Raw genomic sequence first — 20,098 nt, 5'->3', positions numbered from 1 at the left:
GTTGTTGGATGGAATGTCCTATAAATATCAATTAAACGTCTGTCTGGTCTGTTGTGTCATTTAAAGCTTGTGTTTCCTTATTTATTTTCATTTTGGATGATCTGTCCATTGGTGTAAGTGAGGTGTTAAAGTCCCCCACTATTACTGTGTTACTGTCGGTTTCCTCTTTTATAGCTGTTAGCCGTTGCCTTATTTATTGAGGTGCTCCTATGTTGGGTGCATATATATTTATAAATGTTATGTCTTTTCTTTTTCATTCTTTTTCCTTTATTCTGTTCTGTGGCAGTGAATTCCACCATTCTGTCTTCCAGGTCACTTATCCGTTCTTCTGCCTCAGTTTTTATGCTATTGATTCCTTCTAGTGTCGTTTTCATTTCAGTTATTGTATTGTTTATCTCTGTTTGTTTGTTCTTTAATTCTTCTAGGTCTTTGTTAAACATTTCTTGCATCTTCTCGACCTTTGCCTCCATTCTTTCTCCGAGGTGCTGGATCATCTTCATTGTCATTATTCTGAATTCTTTTTCTGGAAGGTTACCTATCTACATTTCATTTAGTTGTTTTTCTGGGGTTTTATCTTGTTCCTTCATCTGGTACATAGCCCTCTGCCTTTTCATCTTGTCTGTCTTTTTGTGAATGTGGTTTTTGTTCCACAGGCTGCAGGACTGTAGTTTTTCTTGCTTCTGCTGTCTGCCCTCTGGTGGATGAGGCTATCTAAGAGGCTTGTGCAAGTTTCCTGATGGGAGGGACTGGTGGTGGGTAGAGCTGGCTGTTGCCCTGGTAGGCAGAGCTCAGTAAAACTTTAATCCGCTTGACTGCTGATGGGTGGGGCTGGGTTCCCTCCCTGTTGGTTGTTTGGCCTGAGGCGACGCAACACTGGAGCCTACCCAAGCTCTTTGGTGGGGCTAATGGCAGACTCTGGGAGGGCTCATGCCAAGGAGTACCTCCCAGAGCTTCTGATGCCAGTGTCCCTGTCCTCATGGTGAGCTACAGCCACCCACTGCCTGTGCAGAAGACCCTCCAACACTAGCATGTAGGTCTGTTTCAGTCTCCCCTGGGGTCACTGCTCCTTCCCCTGGGTCCCAATGTGCACACTACTTTGTGTGTGCCCTCCAAGAGTGGAGTCTGTTTCCCCCAATCCTGTCAGAGTCCTGTAATCAAATCCCGCTAGGCTTCAAAGTCTGAATCTCTAGGAATTCCTCTTCCCGTTGCCAGACCCCCAGGTTCAGAAGCCTGACCTGCTGATGGGTGGGGCTGGGTTCCCTCCCTGTTGGTTGTTTGGCCTGAGGCGACGCAACACTGGAGCCTACCCAAGCTCTTTGGTGGGGCTAATGGCAGACTCTGGGAGGGCTCATGCCAAGGAGTACCTCCCAGAGCTTCTGATGCCAGTGTCCCTGTCCTCATGGTGAGCTACAGCCACCCACTGCCTGTGCAGAAGACCCTCCAACACTAGCATGTAGGTCTGTTTCAGTCTCCCCTGGGGTCACTGCTCCTTCCCCTGGGTCCCAATGTGCACACTACTTTGTGTGTGCCCTCCAAGAGTGGAGTCTGTTTCCCCCAATCCTGTCAGAGTCCTGTAATCAAATCCCGCTAGCCTTCAAAGTCTGAATCTCTAGGAATTCCTCTTCCCGTTGCCAGACCCCCAGGTTCAGAAGCCTGACGTGGGGCTCAGAACCTTCACTCCAGTGGGTGGCCTTCTGTGGTATAAGTGTTCTCCAGTTCGAGAGTCACTCACCCAGCAGTTAAGGGATTTGATTTTATTGTGATTGCGCCCCTCCTACCATCTCTTTGTGGCTTCTCCTTTGTCTTTGGATGTGGGGTTTCTCTTTTGGTGAGTTCTAGTGTCTTCCTGTCGATGATTGTTCAGCAGTTAGTTGTGACTCTGGTGTTCTCGCAAGAGGGAGTGAGAGCATGTCCTTCTACTCCGCCATCTTGGTTCAGGCTCTTCTTGCTTCTAAACAGGTGCTGTCTTGATGGTGTGTGGATGTGCCAGGGACAACATAAAGCAGTTCAGGAGTTATCTTCATTTTTAACCCTTTGTTTGAATGTCTAGTGTTAATCCTCAGTAAACAATGAGGGAGAGGGAGGAGGGGGAGGAGGAGAAAGGGGAGGGGTGGAGAGGAAAGGCCATATATTTTAGCCAGTTAAAACACAGAAGCCTTTTTCCTTCTCTTCAAAAAAGATGTTTTATGAGGAAAAAGAAACTGAATTTTCTCACCAGGAGAAAACTCACTCTCTTCTAAATGTCAGTTTTAAAGACAAAGATGTTTTCCCAGTTTTAGACACTGATGAGTTAGCTCTCCATACTGAGGCTTACAAAAGGTATGTGAGGACTGAACTTGTCACTACCACCAAATGTTGCATGCCCCCTGGTTATGTAAAAAATGGCAGTTCTGAGGAGAAACAGAAGACCATTGACAGAACCAAGAAGATTTAGAAAATATAAACAGACCAGTCACAAGTAATGAAATTGAAACTGTAATTAAAAATCTTCCAACAAACAAAAGTCCAGGACCAAATGGCTTCACAGGCGAATTCTATCAAACATTTAGAGAAGAGCTGACATCCATCCTTCTCAAACTCTTCCAAAAAATTTCAGAGGGAGAAACACTCCCAAACTCGTTCTATAAGGCCACCATCACCCTGATACCAAAACCAGACAAAGATATCACAAAAAAATGAAAATTTTAGACCAGTATCACTGATGAACCTAGATGCAAAAATTCTCAACAAAATACTAATAAACAGAATCCAGCAACACATTAAAAGGATCATATACCATGGTCAAGTGGGATTTATCCCAGGGATGCAAGGATTGTTCAATATATGCAAATCAACCAATGTGATTAACCATATTAACAAATTGAAAGAGAAAAACCATATGATCATCTCAATAGATGCAGAAAAAGCTCTAAGATGAGGAACAAGACAAGGATGTCCACTCTCACCACTATTATTCAACATAGTTTTGGAAGTCCTAGCCATGGCAGTCAGAGAAGAAAAAGAAATAAAAGAAATATAAATTGGAAAAGAAGAAGTAAAACTGTCACTGTTTGCAGATGACATGATGCTATACATAGAAAATCCTAAAGATGCCACCAGAAAACTACTAGAGCTAATCAATGAAAAGTTGCAGGATACAAAATTAACACACAGAAATCTCTTGCATTCTGATACACCAAAAACGAAAGATCAGAAAGAGAAATTAAGGAAACAATCCCATTTACGACTGCAAAAAAAGAATAAAATACCTAGGAATAAACCTACCTAAGGAGGTAAAAGACCTGTCTGTGTTGAAGAAGACACAAACAGATGGAGATATACCATGTTCATGGATTGCAAGGGACCTAATTAAATTTAAAAGCTTTTGCACAGCAAAGGAAACCATAAACAACGCAAAGAGACAACCCTCAGAATGGGAGAAAATATTTGCAAACAAAGTCATCCCTATCAAATTACCAGTGGCATTTTTCACAGAACTAGAACAAAAAAATTTTTAAATGTGTATGGAGACACAAAAGACCCCGAATAGTGAAAGCTACCTTGAGAAAAAAAAATGGAGCTGGAGGAAGCAGACTCCCTGACTTCAGACTATACTACAATGCTACAGTAACCAAGACAATATGGTACTGGCACAAAAATAGAAAAATAGATCAATGGAACAGGATAGAAAGCCCAGAGACAAACCCACGCACCTATGGTCAAGTAATCTATGATGAAGCAGGCAAGACTATATAATGGAGAAAAGACAGTCTCTTCAATAAGTGGTGCTGGGAAAACTGGACAGCTACGTGTAAAAGAATGAAATTAGAACATTACCTAACACCATACACGAAAATAAACTCAAAATGGATTAAAGACCTAAATGTAAGACTGGACACTATAAAACTCTTAGAGGAAAACATAGGAAAAACACTCTTTGACATAAATCACAGCAATACCTTTTTGGATCCACCTCCTAGAGAAATGGAAATAAAAACAAAAATAAACAAATGGGACCTAATTAAATTTAAAAGCTTTTGCACAGCAAAGGAAACCATAAACAACGCAAAGAGACAACCCTCAGAATGGGAGAAAATATTTGCAAACAAAGTAACTGACAAAAGATTAATCTCCAAAATTTACAAGCAGCTCATGCAAGCTCAATATCAAAAAAATCAAACAACCCAATCAAAAAATGGGCAGAAGACCTAAATAGACATTTCTACAAAGAAGACACACAGATGGCCAAGAGGCACATGAAAAGATGCTCAACATCACTAGTAGAGAAATGCAAATCAAAACTACAATGACATATCATCTCACACTGGTCAGAATGGTCATTATCAAAAAACCTACAAACAATAAACGCTGGAGAGGGTATGGAGAAAAGGGAACCCTCTTGCACTGTTATTGGGAATGTAAATTGATACAGACAGTATGGAGAACAGTATGGAGGTTCCTTAAAAAACTAACAATGGAACTACCATATGACTCAGCAATCCTACTACGGGGCCTTTACGCTGAGAAAACCATAATTCAAAAAGACACATGTACCCCAATATTCACTGCAGCACTATTTACAATAGCCAGGACATGGAATCAACCTAAAATGTCCATCAACAGATGAATGGATAAAGAAGATGTGGTACATACATACAATGTAATATTATTCAGCCATCAAAAGCAATGAAATTGGGTCATTTGTGGAGATGTGGATGGACCTAGAGTCTGTCATACAAAGTGAAGTAAGTCAGAAAGAGAAAAGCAAATATCATATATTAACGCACATATGTGGAATCTAGAAAAATGGTACAGATGAACCTATTTGCAGGGCAGGAATAGAAACACAGACATAGAGAATGGACGTGTGGACACGGGGGGAAGGGGAGGGTGGGATGAATCGGGAGATTAGGTTGGACATAAATATACTACCATGTGTAAAACAGATAGGTAGTGGGAACCTGCTGTATAGCGCAGGGAGCTCAGCTCGATGCTCTGTGATGATCTAGATGGGAGGGATGGGGGGATGGGAGGGAGGTCCAAGAGGGAGGGGATATATGTTTACATTTAGCTGATTCACTTCGCTTGTACAGCAGAAACTAACACAACATTGTAAAGCAATTATACTCCAATAAGAAAAGTGGGGGGGTGGAATATGTTCACACGTTAAAAAAAAAAAAAAAGAAACGCTGAGCACTTGCAGCCACTAATAAGAAAGGGAAGCCTCTCCAATGGGAACTACATGCAAACCTGCCAGTGATGGGGAGTGAGGCATTCTGGGAGATCATCTGCAAAAATGGCAGCCCACAATTCCTCCCACGCCTGTGCATGCACACTGCTCCTCCCATCCAGAGGTGGGGTCTATTTCCTGCCCCTTCAATCTGGCTGGACTTGTGACTTGCTTTGACCAAAAGAATGTAGCTGAAGTGACACTTTGTCTATTCTAGGCCTAGGATTTCAGAGGTCTTGCAGCTTCTGTGTTTGCCCTCTCAAGTTTGGCCTAGATTACTAAATGATGAGAGATCCCATGGAGAGAGAGGGCATGTGGAGGAGGACCAAGGTGTCCCAGCCAACAGCTAGTACCAAGGTCCCAGACATGTGGAGTAAGGTCATCTTGGATCCACCAGTTGCAGTAAAACCACTGCAGCTTGGAACACACATGAGCCCTCCCCAGATTTCTGTTCCACAGATTTGTGAGCAAAAAAAGTCATTGCTCTTTTATGTCACTAGGTTTGTAGATGATCTGTTATGAAGCAACAGATAACTGAAACAGACAACTGAAACAGACATCTTATGGTTCTCTCTCTCTCTCTCTCTGAGTGGCTCCAAAGGCTACATGCCTGGGTTTCTATACCCTCCTTCTGTGCCGTCTTCTACTTATTCCTGGGTCCTTCCCAATTTTATTCCAAGGCACAAAGTACACATCTTATGTAAAATGTTCTTAACAACACGAGAGAGAGTATTATACCACTAACTGCGGGAGACATACAGTTAAGACCTGTATTAGGGCTTGTTCAAGCAAGAGGTCATTTGCTATCAAATGCTTGTTGGGAGACAGCATGAAATCATGCTGTTGGAAAGCATTTCTTCAAGTGAGGTTTCAGGATTTTGACCAACTTCCAACAATAAAGTTAGAGAAGTAGTCACTTACGACGTTTGTGTGTGCATTTATGTCTCTAGAAAATTACAGCCAAGCCTAAGGGAATGCTCATTAAATACTGTTAACTAAGATCTTCATATTGTGGATTTTAAAGAAAGATGACAATATTCACCTGAGGACAAAAACATGCTCTATTGATGGATAATGTTAAATTCCCTTGGCAGGAAATTCCTCCAAAGCCTTTTCTCCAGAAAGCCAGGGGCTCTCGGGGCGTGGCCATGTATGCTTTGGGTTCCTGTGAGGTGAACATCACAGGTTTCCAAAGGAGGCTAAGGCAGCATCTGCTGACTTTATACCAGATCAGGCCTGAAACGACATTTGAAAAGGAGTCAAACTGCCTTATTCTAAGTTGTTTTTACCAGAAAGGCAAACCTGATGAATATTAACGACTTTCTTCCCAGAATCATGTACATACACAGGTCTTGCATATAACTTTGGCCCATCATGGATCCCAGGTTAAAAACCTCTATCATGGTGGTACACTAGCTCCCTCAGGACTGGAGACATACACTCTGCTGCAGCCTTCATCCTAGGACTGTTTCCACTGACACTCCTGCACTGGCTTCCACAAGGACATTAATCTCTCTGTGAATCAACCCACTCACTCGCAGAGACTAATGAAGAAGAACATATAATGAAGCACTGTAATACTCTTTTAATATGTACCTCACCAGATACACAGCATAGAGGAACATAATTTATAATCCACCAAACCAGATGAGTATTTTCACCAGTTCCTGCCCATATACTTGCAGGCCTGGCCATGCATTTCATATTTCATTTCTATTTCTATATTTTGGGCTCAAGGCGGGATGGCTGCTTGTTTACACAAGTTTCAATATTGTTATTAGCAGTATCCGGTCTTTTTTCTATCAAGCTACTTTTGAATGTTTTCTGGCTTTAAAGGCCCAAGGACAGCAAAAAACAGTTAAGGTTCAAAAATCATTAGATGTTGTCTGCTAGAAGCTCGTATATGCCCCTTAGGGACATGAAACATAATCAAACTCCTTAGAAATCTGTCTCAACATTTAATATTATTTTATTTAACAAAAGATTAAGTTTAAAAATCATCATTTTGAGAAAGGGGCATATGTGAAACTCAGAGATGGACTTATGCTCTATTTTCAGAGAATTCTGTTGAGACTGCTAAAAACAATGGTTTACAGTTATTGACACTTACTCCTTGCTGGATTCTTGGCTAAGTCTTTTACATAAATCACCTTATCTAATCCTCACAACAAACCAGATGAAGGGAGGTGGCTCACTGGCTAGTTGGTCATCAAACTTGCTTCTCTTTGCTCTGCACAGTTGGGTGCTTTCCCAGCCGCCCTTGCAGTTGGATGGGGTCACATGACTGAGTTCTGCCAATGGAATGGCAGAGAAAATAAGGAAAGCATGTTCTAGGCTTGGCCCATATAATCTTACTCAATCCTCCTTGCTCTCTCATTTCCCCCACCAACTGGTTGATTGTAGAGATCTGCAGAGCAGAAGGCAGAGCTATGAGATGGAAGGAACCTGGGATGCTGAATCACAGTGCAGCATCCCACCCCCAGAATACCCACAGTAAACTGGTATGTGAACAAGAGATAAACTTCTATTGTCCTGAGTCACTGATATTTTGGGTTTATTTGTCACAGCAGTTACACTGAACTGAAAGTACTTTTATGAGCATAGAGAGGCTGAGTAATCTGCTCATGGTCACACAGCTATTAAGAGGTAACAGATTTAAATCCAAGTGGTTTGTTTTTAGAAAACATGTTATTAACTGCTATTTGATTATATTCCCTTTTTCCAAGTTAATTTTCATCATACATAACATAATCTTCTTTTATACCTGATTTACTATATTTGTGGGAAGTGGCTGGACAGAGTCCAAAGTTTGAGAGAAAGAGAAGATAATTTCTTCAAATAAATTATCTGATTTCATATCTCTTTATTAACCATGTAAGAAAAAGGCTATGTTGTTTACACAGTTTTGCAGGAGACCTCTGTTACTCTGTGAAAGTTTATATTCAGAGATACTTTAGTAATTACTAATGCTCTATAACAAATTATCCCCCAAACTTAGTGGTTTAAAACATTTAACATCTCTCCCACTTTCTGTGAGTCAGGTATTCAGGAGAAGCTTAGCTCAGTGGTCTCTTATATGGTTGCACTCAAGGTGTCGGTTGGGGCTATATCATCTGAAGGCATGACTATTCACTTCCAAAGTGGCTGACTCACACATGGCTGGCAACTTGGTCTGGTTGTTGGCAGGCAGCCTCACTTTCTCTCCACTGGACTGTGTGACCACCATCACAACATGGTGGCTTGCTTGCCCCGGAGAGAGCAAGTCCAGAAACCAAGGCAAATGCGACAAGGTCTTAGGACTGCTCAGCAAAATCACAGACCATTATTTTAGCAATTTCCTATTGATCAATTCCTACTGATCACATTGGGATCAGTGCCGATCGCTTACTCACAGTTGGAAGACGATACACAAGGGAGCGACTACTAGGAGACAGGGGTTACCGGGAGCTACTTTGGAGGTTAGCTACCACAAGAGCCCATCCATTCATCCAACACATATGCACTGAGCGCATATTGAGGAACTGGGGACAAAGCACAGAAAAAAACAGACTGAAGTCCCTGCTTTCATGACACACACATTCTAGAAGACGCCGGAAAGGCAATAGGTGTAATAAATAAGTAAATTATATAGGATGCCAGAAAGTGGTAAGTGCTACGGAGAGAGACAGCATGATCAAGGGGAGGGGGAATGCTGGGGTTGAGACTGTTTGCAATTTAAAATAGAGAGATGTCAGTGGGCCTCACTTAGGCCTGAAGGAGGTGAAGAAGTATGCCAGGAGGAAGAGTGTTCCAGGCACTGCAAACGGCAACTGCAAAGCCCTTGAGGTGGGAGTGTGAGCCGTGTGCAAGGACCAGCAAGGCAGTCGAGGAGGCCATAGGAGGGAACTCAAGGAGAGGGCTGTACGAGGTGAGACGAGGCAAGTAACAGAGGGGAGAGCAGAGACTCTAGGACATTCAAGGCTCCTGGGAGAGCTCTGACTTTCACTCTGTGAAATGCGAAGCCACTGGACGGTTCTTAGCAGACAGCTGATACTATTTGATCTAACACTAAAAAAATCTCATTCTGGTGGCTGACATCGGAATAGACAGGCCAAGGGTGGGAACAGGGAAACAAATTAGGAGGCTCCTGTAAAAATCCAGACAAGAGCTGAAGATGGCTTATTTTGGAGTGTCATCAGTGCAGGTGGTTAGTGGTCAGATGCTAGATTTATTTGGCAGGTGACCTAGTGCAATTCACTCACCTTTCTAGGTAAAGGTTTTATTTATGAGGAACAGCATTTTTATTATATCCCAGCACCTTGGGCTGTCAAATGGTGCCCTAGGGGGCCCTGCAGGTTCTGAGAAGCTTCAGAGGGATGTGCTACCAGGAACTGAGGTGGGACAGATGGGTGTAGTTTCATGTCCCCCTACCCCAGATTTTAAGGGCAGCTGTGTTGACATACTTCATTATGTGGGGTGAGGGCAACCTTCTTAAGACAGACCAGAAACTCCAATGCCCTAAAGGAAAAGACAGACACGTCCCCCCCACACATATGGTATGAAACAATACACCTTTTATAAAACTATAAGGAAACTATAGGTTAGGAAAAATATTTGAAACACACATGAAAATAGTTTACTATTCTAATGTTTAAAAAAAACTCAAAAATTCATAAGAAGACAACCAAGTAAAAAAAAAAAAAATGGGTAAAGGGCATTTTCAAAATGAGGCTCCTAGGGGCTTCCCTGGTGGCACAGTGGTTGAGAGTCAGCCTGCCGATGCAGGGGACACGGGTTCGTGCCCCGGTCCGGGAGGATCCCACATGCCGCGGAGTGGCTAGGCCCGTGAGCCATGGCCGCTGAGCCTGCGCGTCCAGAGCCTGTGCTCCGCAACGGGAGAGGCCACAACAGTGAGAGGCCCGCGTACCGCAAAAAAAAAAATAATAATTAAATTAAAAAATGAGGCTCCTAGTAGTACCTCCTTCACCGCATTGTTATGAGGTTAAAAGGACAGCATATGTAAAGTGCTTCGCACACAGTTCCTGTTACAAAAGAAATGCCCAATATGTTGTCCACCACTACCGTCACCACAACCGCCACCATTGCCACTGCTGCAATCCCAAGATGACTATCACCATCACCATCACCACCACCAGCACCATCATCACCACCAGCAACTTAGTCATCATCACCACAGTGTAAAAGCCACCACCGATGTGAACCTGAGTCAACCCTGCAGGCCAATTTTAACTCAGCTCCCCCCCAAGTAAATTCTCCACTTGCGGTGACCAATGATATATTACCTTTTCATGATTTTCTATTAGGATCTCAATGACAATGTTCTGAAACTTGATATCCATGATGGCTGCTACCGTTTCTTCCTGAGGACGCAGCAGGGTGGGTCCGAACACCACGCCAAGGTTTGCCACTGTCATCAAATTCTGCTTGTGGTTGTTAGCAACGCTGGTAGGAAGGAAAAGAAATGGAACAAATGAGAGAAATAGTGTATGAATGGACAGCTGACCTCCTGTACCCTTCCTATCTTCAGACGCCTCATCTGGTAGGAGCCAGATCTGGGGACATGTTCGGATGCCTCTGGAGTCCAAAGACAGACTTTTCTACTCCTATTTTCATCTACCAAAGATTCAGAAATCTCCAGTGTTTGGGCTGTTTTGCTATTTCAGGATACGACACTCCTTACAATTTCCATTTTGCCTAAAACAACCAACCAACCAACCAACCAACAAAAGCAGCTTGCCTTCCAAAATGTGAACCTTTGCACATTTGAATCCCTATCCTGCAAATCCAGGTAACTGCTAATCCCTCTTAGTTACAACTTTTATACTTGGCTGCTGCTTAAACCGCTGTTATCATTAGCATTTTCTCTAGTGCAAATATTAAAAACTCCTGATGGCTTTAATACATTTGCAAATATAGGCCCAAAATAGACCTAATTTTTTTAAATGGGTAGATCTCAGTCAGGAAATTCAGCACTTTAGGCTCAAAGTATTAAAGCCCCATCATATTAGACACGTGGCTTACATTAAGCCAAACATTTCTGCATAAAGAGAAATAAAAATGCACTACTGTACATCCATGTATATGGCTGTGTTTATATTGTCACTTACTCTCAAAGTCCAAGGAACACACAGGGAGGGTCAGGAGTATTGGGGCTGAGTAAACTGCTAAACACATATGCATATTTCTGGATAAACAACTACTCAAAACATATATCTGAACTCCACACCCAGCGCACCACGACCTAGCCATAAAATTTCATTGTTCATTTGCTGGCCCCATGTACAAAAATATACAAATTATCTATTGACAACAAGTAAGTTAAAAGTTAAGGCCATTCAGTATTGTTAAGAAAATATTAGGGGCTTCCACCTAATATTTCCACCTGTTAGAAGAAGGAAACTATTCATTACTAGAAACTAGAGAGAAATTGGGCAGAGATGGCAGTTTGCACAGACATACCCCCCTAGCATTTAGTGCTATTTATACTGAGTATTTGTTTTTCACACAATTCTATAAATGTTTGCACTGTTTCTCTTGGATACTTCTATTTTGTAGGAGGAAAAAGAGGTTCTACTGCTTTAAAAGTGCTGGTTTTGAAACTGAGCCTTTACTGAACACTACATTAACCAATTTTATCAGCAGATGTGTATTTTTCTTTCATTTTCTAGGGCTAAATGTCTAATTTCATAAAAAGCTCCTCCTCTGAAAGGGATGGTTAAGTCTATGAAACGTGAACTGTGGAACAGCCCAGTCAGGAAGGGAACTTGCTTTCTGATTGCTAAACAATACCTGCAGCAAGGAGATGTTGCCACTGATGCCTTGGCCTGTTTCTGGTCCACATAATAATATTTTACAAACATTTTCTGAGCTCTAGCTGAATCTCCTTACGTTACTTATAGTTTTCCATTCTACCCAAAACTGTATCAGGTTTCTAGTCTGAAAGCATTAAAGCAAGGGGAGAGGCTGGTGAAGGGGAAAGGCTTTGGTTCTGGGCCTCAGTCAATCAGCAAGTCTGCATATTTACAAGCTGCTTGTAACACCACTACTTTCAACATCAGTTCCTTTGTGCAGGAAGTGAATTCCATGCCTTTATACTTCCCCTCCCAAAAAAGCCAAGTCAGTAGACTTACCCTCTTGTCACAAAAGTCCCTGTGTAAACGAATCAACAAGCTATTTATGTATGAAAGCACTTTTAAATTGTAGACCAATAGAAAAATATAGGGTTTGGATGATGATCACTTTCACCATGACGCTTCTCAACACAATTTGACTAAAGCAACAGCCTCTTAACGAGGCTCTCTGACTAGACTCTCTGGGTTTGGCTGCACCCTGCCTGCCACCACCAGCTACTGTCTACAACTTAGCTCCACTCAAGGCAGTCCTCTGTTGAAAACTACAATGGCCTCACACCTCACTGGGTCGCTGAGAGAGAACACAGTGACACAGTGTATGTGCAGTGTTCAGCAACGCTTGCACAGCTGGAATGTTCTGATAATGGTGACCATAAACCACTGGTGGGCTCCATTGTTTTTAAAGTTAAACTCCTATGACCTACCACAGCTTTTCCAACTCACCTCTAAGCCCTCTGTCACCTCCCAGCTCTGGATCCCTGAGCAAGGGACTCAATGTTTAAGCTTTGGGTTCCTCATCTTTTAAAAAAGGGGGTGAGGTGAATAATACATCTACTTCATGAGGTTCTTGTATCAGTTAAATGTGTTACCATGTGGGAAATGCAATGATGATTATTATAATCATTCACTACCCATCCTCTTTCCACTTTCACATCTATCTGCCTTTGTCAATCCTCTCCCTAGAACGTTCTCTTACCCTTCTTTCTTTGCTTGGCAAACTGTTGGTCTTCAAGGCACAGCGCCAATGGTTCCCTTCCCTTCTGAAGTCTCTGTCTAGTCTCTCCCCAGCCCTCCACCCCTCAATGAAGGCAGGAGTGTTGGCTCCTGGATTTATTACATGTTATTAAGGTCTCGACTACTGCCTTAGGATACAGACCGTGCTTATTTTAGTTGGTAGCACCAGCGCTGAGAGCAGTGCCCGGCCCAGGAGAAACACAACAAATGTTCAATGAGGTGTTAAAAGACGACGGGAGTTTCTGAGTAGACATTAAACAATAATTCTCAACCCAGCTACTTACTCAGAAAACCTCAAATTATTATTGATGATTTTTTGGGAATGTATCTCAACTCTCCCAACCTCCCTTTTCAAAGTCTGGAACTGTGTTCCATTTCTCAGATTTAATTAATGAGCAATAATTACTCCGATTTACTGGCCCAAATGACCAAAGGCATTTGGAAAAAAGCTATGGTAATTGTGGATAAGCATCTCTGAATATAAATAATCTTGAGGCTACCCAACATAATTCATTTCCTTTTTAATGATCCATTTTATTTTAGAACTCAAAAAACACATTGATCTAAGTCTTACGAAACTTTTGGGGAAAAAGGCTATTAACTTTACACGACTACCATTATCTTTTGGCACACTGAGGTAACAAATTGATCTATCACTTGATGATTACTGCTCACAACTTGGTACAGCTATGTTCATTACTCCAGAATGAATTATTAATGGCTGGAGATTGCTATGTATCCCAGAGAGAAAGGCACAGACCTCAGTCTCTGCTGGCACCAGCCATCCATTATAACCTGATGCATTTACCCATGTGTGGGAGGAGGGCTGGCAGAGCACTGGGAAGCCTGGTCTAGCCAAGGCCACGGGGCTCATTCATTAGTGAGGTCTATAAAACACAGAGAACTTGCTTGCCGGGTTGGTAACTGAGCTGCTTGAGCTCTTCCCCACACAGCCCAGAATGTCATGTTGAGTCTTGACTTAAAATCCACACACAAGAGTCTCTTATGCATTATTGCATATTCCACTGAGGGAGTCTTTGACAGGCCTTCCCTAGGTCCACGTGGACTCTTCTGTGGAGACTTCTAAGACAACTGCCAATTCTACAGGCTTCCTTTGCAGGCGGCAGAGAAACAGGTTCCACATGCGATTTTAAGGGAAAGCCCGGTTCCTTTTGTGACTGTTAAGAGTTTGCCACATCAGCTGAGAAGCAGGGCAACTACTGGGGGGCATGCCTTCAGGACAGTTGGTGGGGGATCGGCACCCCATGTTCCCTGTGGTTCCCTCATGAATGACGGTTAATGAGGAAAGAACATGTTCCAAGGAAAATGGCCATGGCAGAAGGGCCTCTTGCCACCTTTGCTTCAAGGGAAAATGGATGGGGACTCTGGATTGGTCTGATACCCTTGAAGAGGCAAAAGGGGGTAAATTACTTGCAGATGAAGATGGTGGTGGGGGAGTACTATGAGGAAAGGGGAGTGGAGGCAACTTTTTGGGGGCCTGTAATGCAGAGATGCCCATGCTGTTCTGGGGATCACATCTGTCTTCCTAGCATTTAAATGAGAGTCAGAGCTCTGGAAGTGCTGAGCAGTACTTTATAACCACAGACTGGTCCTGATGTACCAGCAAGACCTAAGCCTTTTGCTAGGTCTGCAAACAGGTTTCATCCTGAGGCCTGCAGGGCTATGTCGAGGAGTGTCAAAGTTGCATCCTGGCTCCACTGGACACAATGGGGTGACAGATTAGCACTATATGCGATGAACCAGATGGGTGGAGGTTACAACACAGCAACACTTTTATCTGCCATCCTTTATTTGCTTGTTTCAGCTTCCAGTGTTAAGTAATGATAACTTAGACTTGTAAGGTGTTTTAGAGTTTACAGGAGCTCTGCAACACTTTTTAATGTTTGTTTGAACTTCATATAAGTCTAGAATAGTAGCTCTCAAACTTTCTGACAATAACCCATGGTAGGAAACATATTTTCCCATATAACACTTCACTAGTACATACATACATACATATATACACACATAGAGAGAGGTACACACACATACATACTTGTGTATCAGAAACACGAGTTACTAGAAGCACAAGTTTCAGAAACAGTAAGTGTGATAAATTCTGTTATTTTTTATTCTGTTCTGGTCATTTTTCTGCTACTAAATCAATTTTACAATCCACTAATGTGTCATGACTTAAAATTTGAAAAACGTCATTCTATAGGTATGGAGTACAAATATTATTTCCAATTTATAAATATGGGTAAAAAACGGCTAAGGGAGACAGGATAGCACAGGGAGTGGAGTCATACAGAGATTCCCATCTGGATGACAGGAGGCAGGTAACTTGGCTTCTCTAAACCCCTTTCTTCACCTATAAAACACAAGCAAGAGTACCTACCTCATAAAGTTTAAGGATGATTAATAAGACTAGGTGAGTCAATCTCTTGGCCTGAAATAACGGCTTACTAAATGACAGCCAGTACTGTTCATGGTGGTGGTCAAGGTAGTGGTGATGACAGTGGTGAAAGTAGCAGCAAGTGCCAATTTAAGTCACACTTGGTGGTGTCCCCTGGTGTCCTACTTCTGCCTGGTGCAAGGAACCCTGTCTCTTCCACCTGTATTTCAAGGGCTATCTTTCTCTTCTGGTTATCCTTTTTTTTCATTTCTTCTTTTTTAAAAATTATGAAATACTTCAAATCCATAGAAAAATTCAAAATATATTATTACTTATTTTCTATCATTACCCTATAAGCACCTCACATGACAGGCTGAGAGCCTCATAGGAAGCTACAGCAAACCCACCACACTCACTTTGCCTTCAAGGGCACCAACTTGCCCCTGGCCTGCCTGGCAGGTCCTCCCCTAACAGCCCACCTGCCTGCAAAGCCCAGTTCTAGACACCTCCCTGACGGGAGGCCACACAGAGCTCTAAGTGATTATGTTCACAATCAATCCCGTGGGACATTTCTACCCTGACTGCTTCCCTTCTCATGAGTGTCTCAGGACTGGAGGCTGGATCCAGATCTTGGAGTGCATCCCCTGCAGCATACAGGCAGGCACTGGGTAGGCCCCAGGTTACCAATTCGGAAAGTAGTTGAGTGGGTGGGCACCTAAGCTGCAGTAAATATCACTTATCTCTCTACTACCCTCTCAGGGATAGAGAAGCTCCGAGCTCTGGGGCCAAGAAGGATTAGCTGGAAATGAAGCTGCTGAAACCAAACTTTTTTTGTGGCTACCCAAGGCAAGTTTAGTTTCAAGGGTTGTCAGTATGGCTCCTTCCACCAACTTCAACTTCATCCTTAGAACAGAGTGGGGAAATGGTGGGGGGAATCCTCACCACCACTGGCTGCGAGTTTTCTACTGAGTCAGACTGTGTGTGTGTGTTGCCTGGATACCACCTGAACTCGGTGAGACGGGACCAGTCTGGATGGTGCTGAGGAGGCTTCTGCCAAGGAAATCCATCAGAGCCATAAATACAGCTTTGCTGGGCTGTCCTGATGGCTGGCACCAGAATGAGAGTTTAAAATAAATTTTTCCGTGTACTTACTGGGGTCATGTTCACCAACCATATTTAACATCTTTCTGGGAATGGTTATCCAATGAGAAGCCAGATTTGAAGCTTTGAATAACTGAGTGCTGCTTATGATGGATACTTTTACCCAGTATAATCTTCAAGAGAGCTCCTTGAGACAAGTAGGTAAGACTATCACTGCCATTTTATAGATGAGAAAACTGAAGCACTGAGAAGTTAGGTAATTTGCCTGAGGTCACACAGCTAATGAAGGGCAGAGCCAGGGAAGGAACTCAGGGTGGCTGCAGAACCCATAATCTTCACCTTAGCACTCTGCTGCTCCCACACAACTAAGGGTCAGTTCAGCTAGGCTAAAAGAGGCATTTTGTTTCCCCAGAAAATCCAACCACAAATAAATATATGGAGCAGTTACACGCTTGGGCATGTGGGAGAAAAAGTAGTGGTTATAATAGAGAAAACAAAAAGCTGTTCCCTCATTCACCACCCAAACTACTAAACTGGAAGGAGGAAAGAAAAAGCAAGAGAGAGGAGGAAAAAGCATGTATGCCTATGAGAGTGATACTGGACTAAATATCATTTCTACTCCCTTCCTGAAGTGGCTTCATGCTTGACAAAAACATGAAAATGACGAAATATCCCTCAAATATGACAGCATTCCATTTGTAGTTGGCTGGCAGAGTCAGAGAGGTGCAATAATGAAACAGTGAACACTTTAAGACTGAGAGAGAAGAATCAATTAAAAGGAAGAAAGGAGGACGGGCCAAATGGATGATTTCGAGAGCCCCCTCAAAAAGACAATTATGGCCGTATGTGCATCCCTGCAGGCTGCTCTGTTTTCATCCAAGGGTCTCAAAGCTCTGTGAATAACTACCAATGTCTTCTCTATTTCTGGTGAAATGTGTAAACTATATTTCAGACGGATAAACATCACTGCTAAGATGTTAAGTATTGACAAGTATCATATACATCGACTTTAACGCCCGCTTACAGAAGCCCACTTGGTACTGAAAATTCTTCAGAGAAAAGGAAAAAGGATTTGGGTAAATGCAGCAAAGTCAAGGTACCTCTTGGCATATAGCTTGCAGTCTAAAGTGGAGATTGTTCTAAAATCTGAGCATGCAACCAGCTCTATTTCCCCTCTGGTCTCCTCCAATCCAATACCACTACTTGTTTAAAACCCACCAAAGGCTTCTGACTGTTTTTAATTACAGGTTAAAAACCCTTGGCCTGCAAGATCCCACATGATCTAGACCCTTCTCCACCATGCCCCCCTTGGCTAAAACTGGGCTAAAACTCTCGTTAGGCCTGGGTGCCTTCCTTCCTAATGCTGATGCTCCCTGACGGGGAAGCCCTGCAGCCCCTCTTGATCTGGCTCTCTCCTAACTTACCACTCTTACTTCCCAAAGAGGTCTTTCCGGACACCCCATACCAGGTCAGATGCCTCATTACAAAACTAATTCCTTAATTCTCCTTCCTAGCACTTGGTGAATTATGTCATTATTCACGGAATTGTCATTGTCTATCTCCTCCACTTACTAGAAGTTCCAAGAAAACTAGATGGTATTATCCTCCCTTAGTGTCCCATGGCCAGGGCCTAGCACAGAGTTTGCCCTTATCAGGTGTTGGGGAAAAAAAAGAACACGTGCATGCTTTGGGAAGCCACTTTCCTCTGAGGTTCTCAAGGCTCAGCTGCACTGAATGCCTGGTTTAAACTTCCACATAATCTACTGGTGTCTCAGCACCTTTGCTAAGTGGGACAGTGGTCAGGGGAGTGGCCAGAGCAGTTCACCCGGACACCGACAGCGTGGAATAAACCAGGCAGCTCTCATTGGCCACAGTGCTAATCTGGAAGGTTACGAAGGCCATAAAATACTCATAGTGTATAATTATCATTATCACATGAGTGACCTAATATGCATTATAAAATACAGCATAAGTTTACCATATTATACCAGTCTCTTTCCAACATACTTAAACCTTATAGGATAGTGTCTCCTGCATCTTACTTTTCCTTTTCTTATCCCTTTCTGAAATCCCATTATTTCCTGCCTGCCTTAGATTATTAACATTGTCATCAACAATAACAGCAACTGATACTGACCGAGCGAGCACCTCCTGTGAGAAAAGCATTAAGCACTGCAGTGATTACCCCATTTGATCTTTACAATAACCCTATGAGGTTAAGTTCCAATACTATCCCACATGAAGAGGCTAAGGCTCAGAAAACCCAGAAATTTGTCCCAGGTCACATACTGAACAAGTGGTAGGGCTGGAATTTGATGTCAGGCAGTCTGCAGTCCACAGCTACTGCTCCTAGATGCTCTCTGGTACAATGCAGTGCGTGCGTGCGTGTGTGTGTGTGTGTGTGTGTGTGTGTGTGTGTGTGTGTGTGTGTGTGTGTGTGTAAACATGTGTGAGATATAATATATACAGTATATAATGTGCCATTTTTATCTCACTTGCCTCTCTTCTACATAGCCTAGCCTTAAAGAGAACATGGGTAAAACGAGAACCGGATTATTTTTAAAAGGATGATTTGAAAGCAAACAAGGATATTAGGTTCATCTCTGCTCATCAACAGTATAAAACCCGTAAGCTCTTCTACTGGGAGAAAACTGATCTGGGTCATGGGAATTACTGGCCCCCTAGGGAATAGGCCAGGTTTCATTAACAATAAGAATTATACTTTTGCTGCTAAGCTGCCTAATTTTTCTAAATTAGTTACAGTTGTTTAGAGACTAACAACAGGCCAACCTGAATTCTATTTGCCCTACATGGTCTCAGCTACTTGGTATTTGAATAGTTTTGTGCACATGGAAGGCACATCCCTTCAGTCTAGGGGTTACTGGATGGACTTCCCCGCTCTGGTCCTGGCTGGTTCAGGCTCTGGCCTGTAGCTGTATTCTTGGACCCCGTCCACAGGCCCAGATGGGGAAGCACAGCACTGGTCCAGGGAACCCTGCTTCCTGGAAAATTACTTAACTATTTCAAATTACATAACAATCCATTATGAAGTCCAGGGTAATTGTCATTTCCAAAGCATTTTACAGTTTTTAAAGTCCTTTCACATTACCATTGATTGATTGATTTTGAGGCTTATGTTCTCCAGTCTATAGAGAGATGCTGGAGCACAGAGGAGGCATAATAGTTGCACCAGTGCATGCCAACCTGATGTCATGGAGCACTGCAAATATATCAGTTCCTGCTGGTGGTGACACTTCCTTCAATGGCTCAGCCTATCACCTTTAGGCGAGCACTGTCCAAAAAGGCAGGCCATGGAGAAATTGCCTTAGGACTTTCTACTGCCAATTATGTGCCAGGGACTGCTTTAAGTGCTGGGGATACAGCCATGAGCAAAACAGTCACTCCCCACCCCCAAATTCCCTGCTTTAAAAGCTCACAGGGCTTCCCTGGTGGCGCAGTGGTTGGGAGTTGGCCTGCCGATGCAGGGGACACGGGTTCGTGCCCCGGTCCGGGAGGATCCCACATGCC

At 43.0% G+C, this 20,098-nt stretch overlaps 1 protein-coding gene across 8 annotated transcripts in view; it reads right to left on the bottom strand.

Moving 5' to 3' along the window:
- The window catches only part of ARHGAP26 (Rho GTPase activating protein 26), a 491,973-nt gene that overhangs the window by 102,108 nt on the left and 369,767 nt on the right, over positions 1 to 20,098 (bottom strand). For all 8 annotated transcript variants that reach the window (XM_028493332.2, XM_028493329.2, XM_028493328.2 and 5 more), the window contains one exon: positions 10,492 to 10,651. In XM_028493332.2, coding sequence (XP_028349133.1) covers positions 10,492 to 10,651 — 160 coding nt within the window. The remainder of the gene's footprint in view (positions 1 to 10,491; positions 10,652 to 20,098) is intronic.

Source organism: Physeter macrocephalus, chromosome 8 (genome assembly GCF_002837175.3).
Source record: "Physeter macrocephalus isolate SW-GA chromosome 8, ASM283717v5, whole genome shotgun sequence".
Classification (NCBI taxonomy): Eukaryota; Metazoa; Chordata; class Mammalia; order Artiodactyla; family Physeteridae; genus Physeter; species Physeter macrocephalus.
This window is presented reverse-complemented; position numbering and strand designations above follow the sequence as displayed.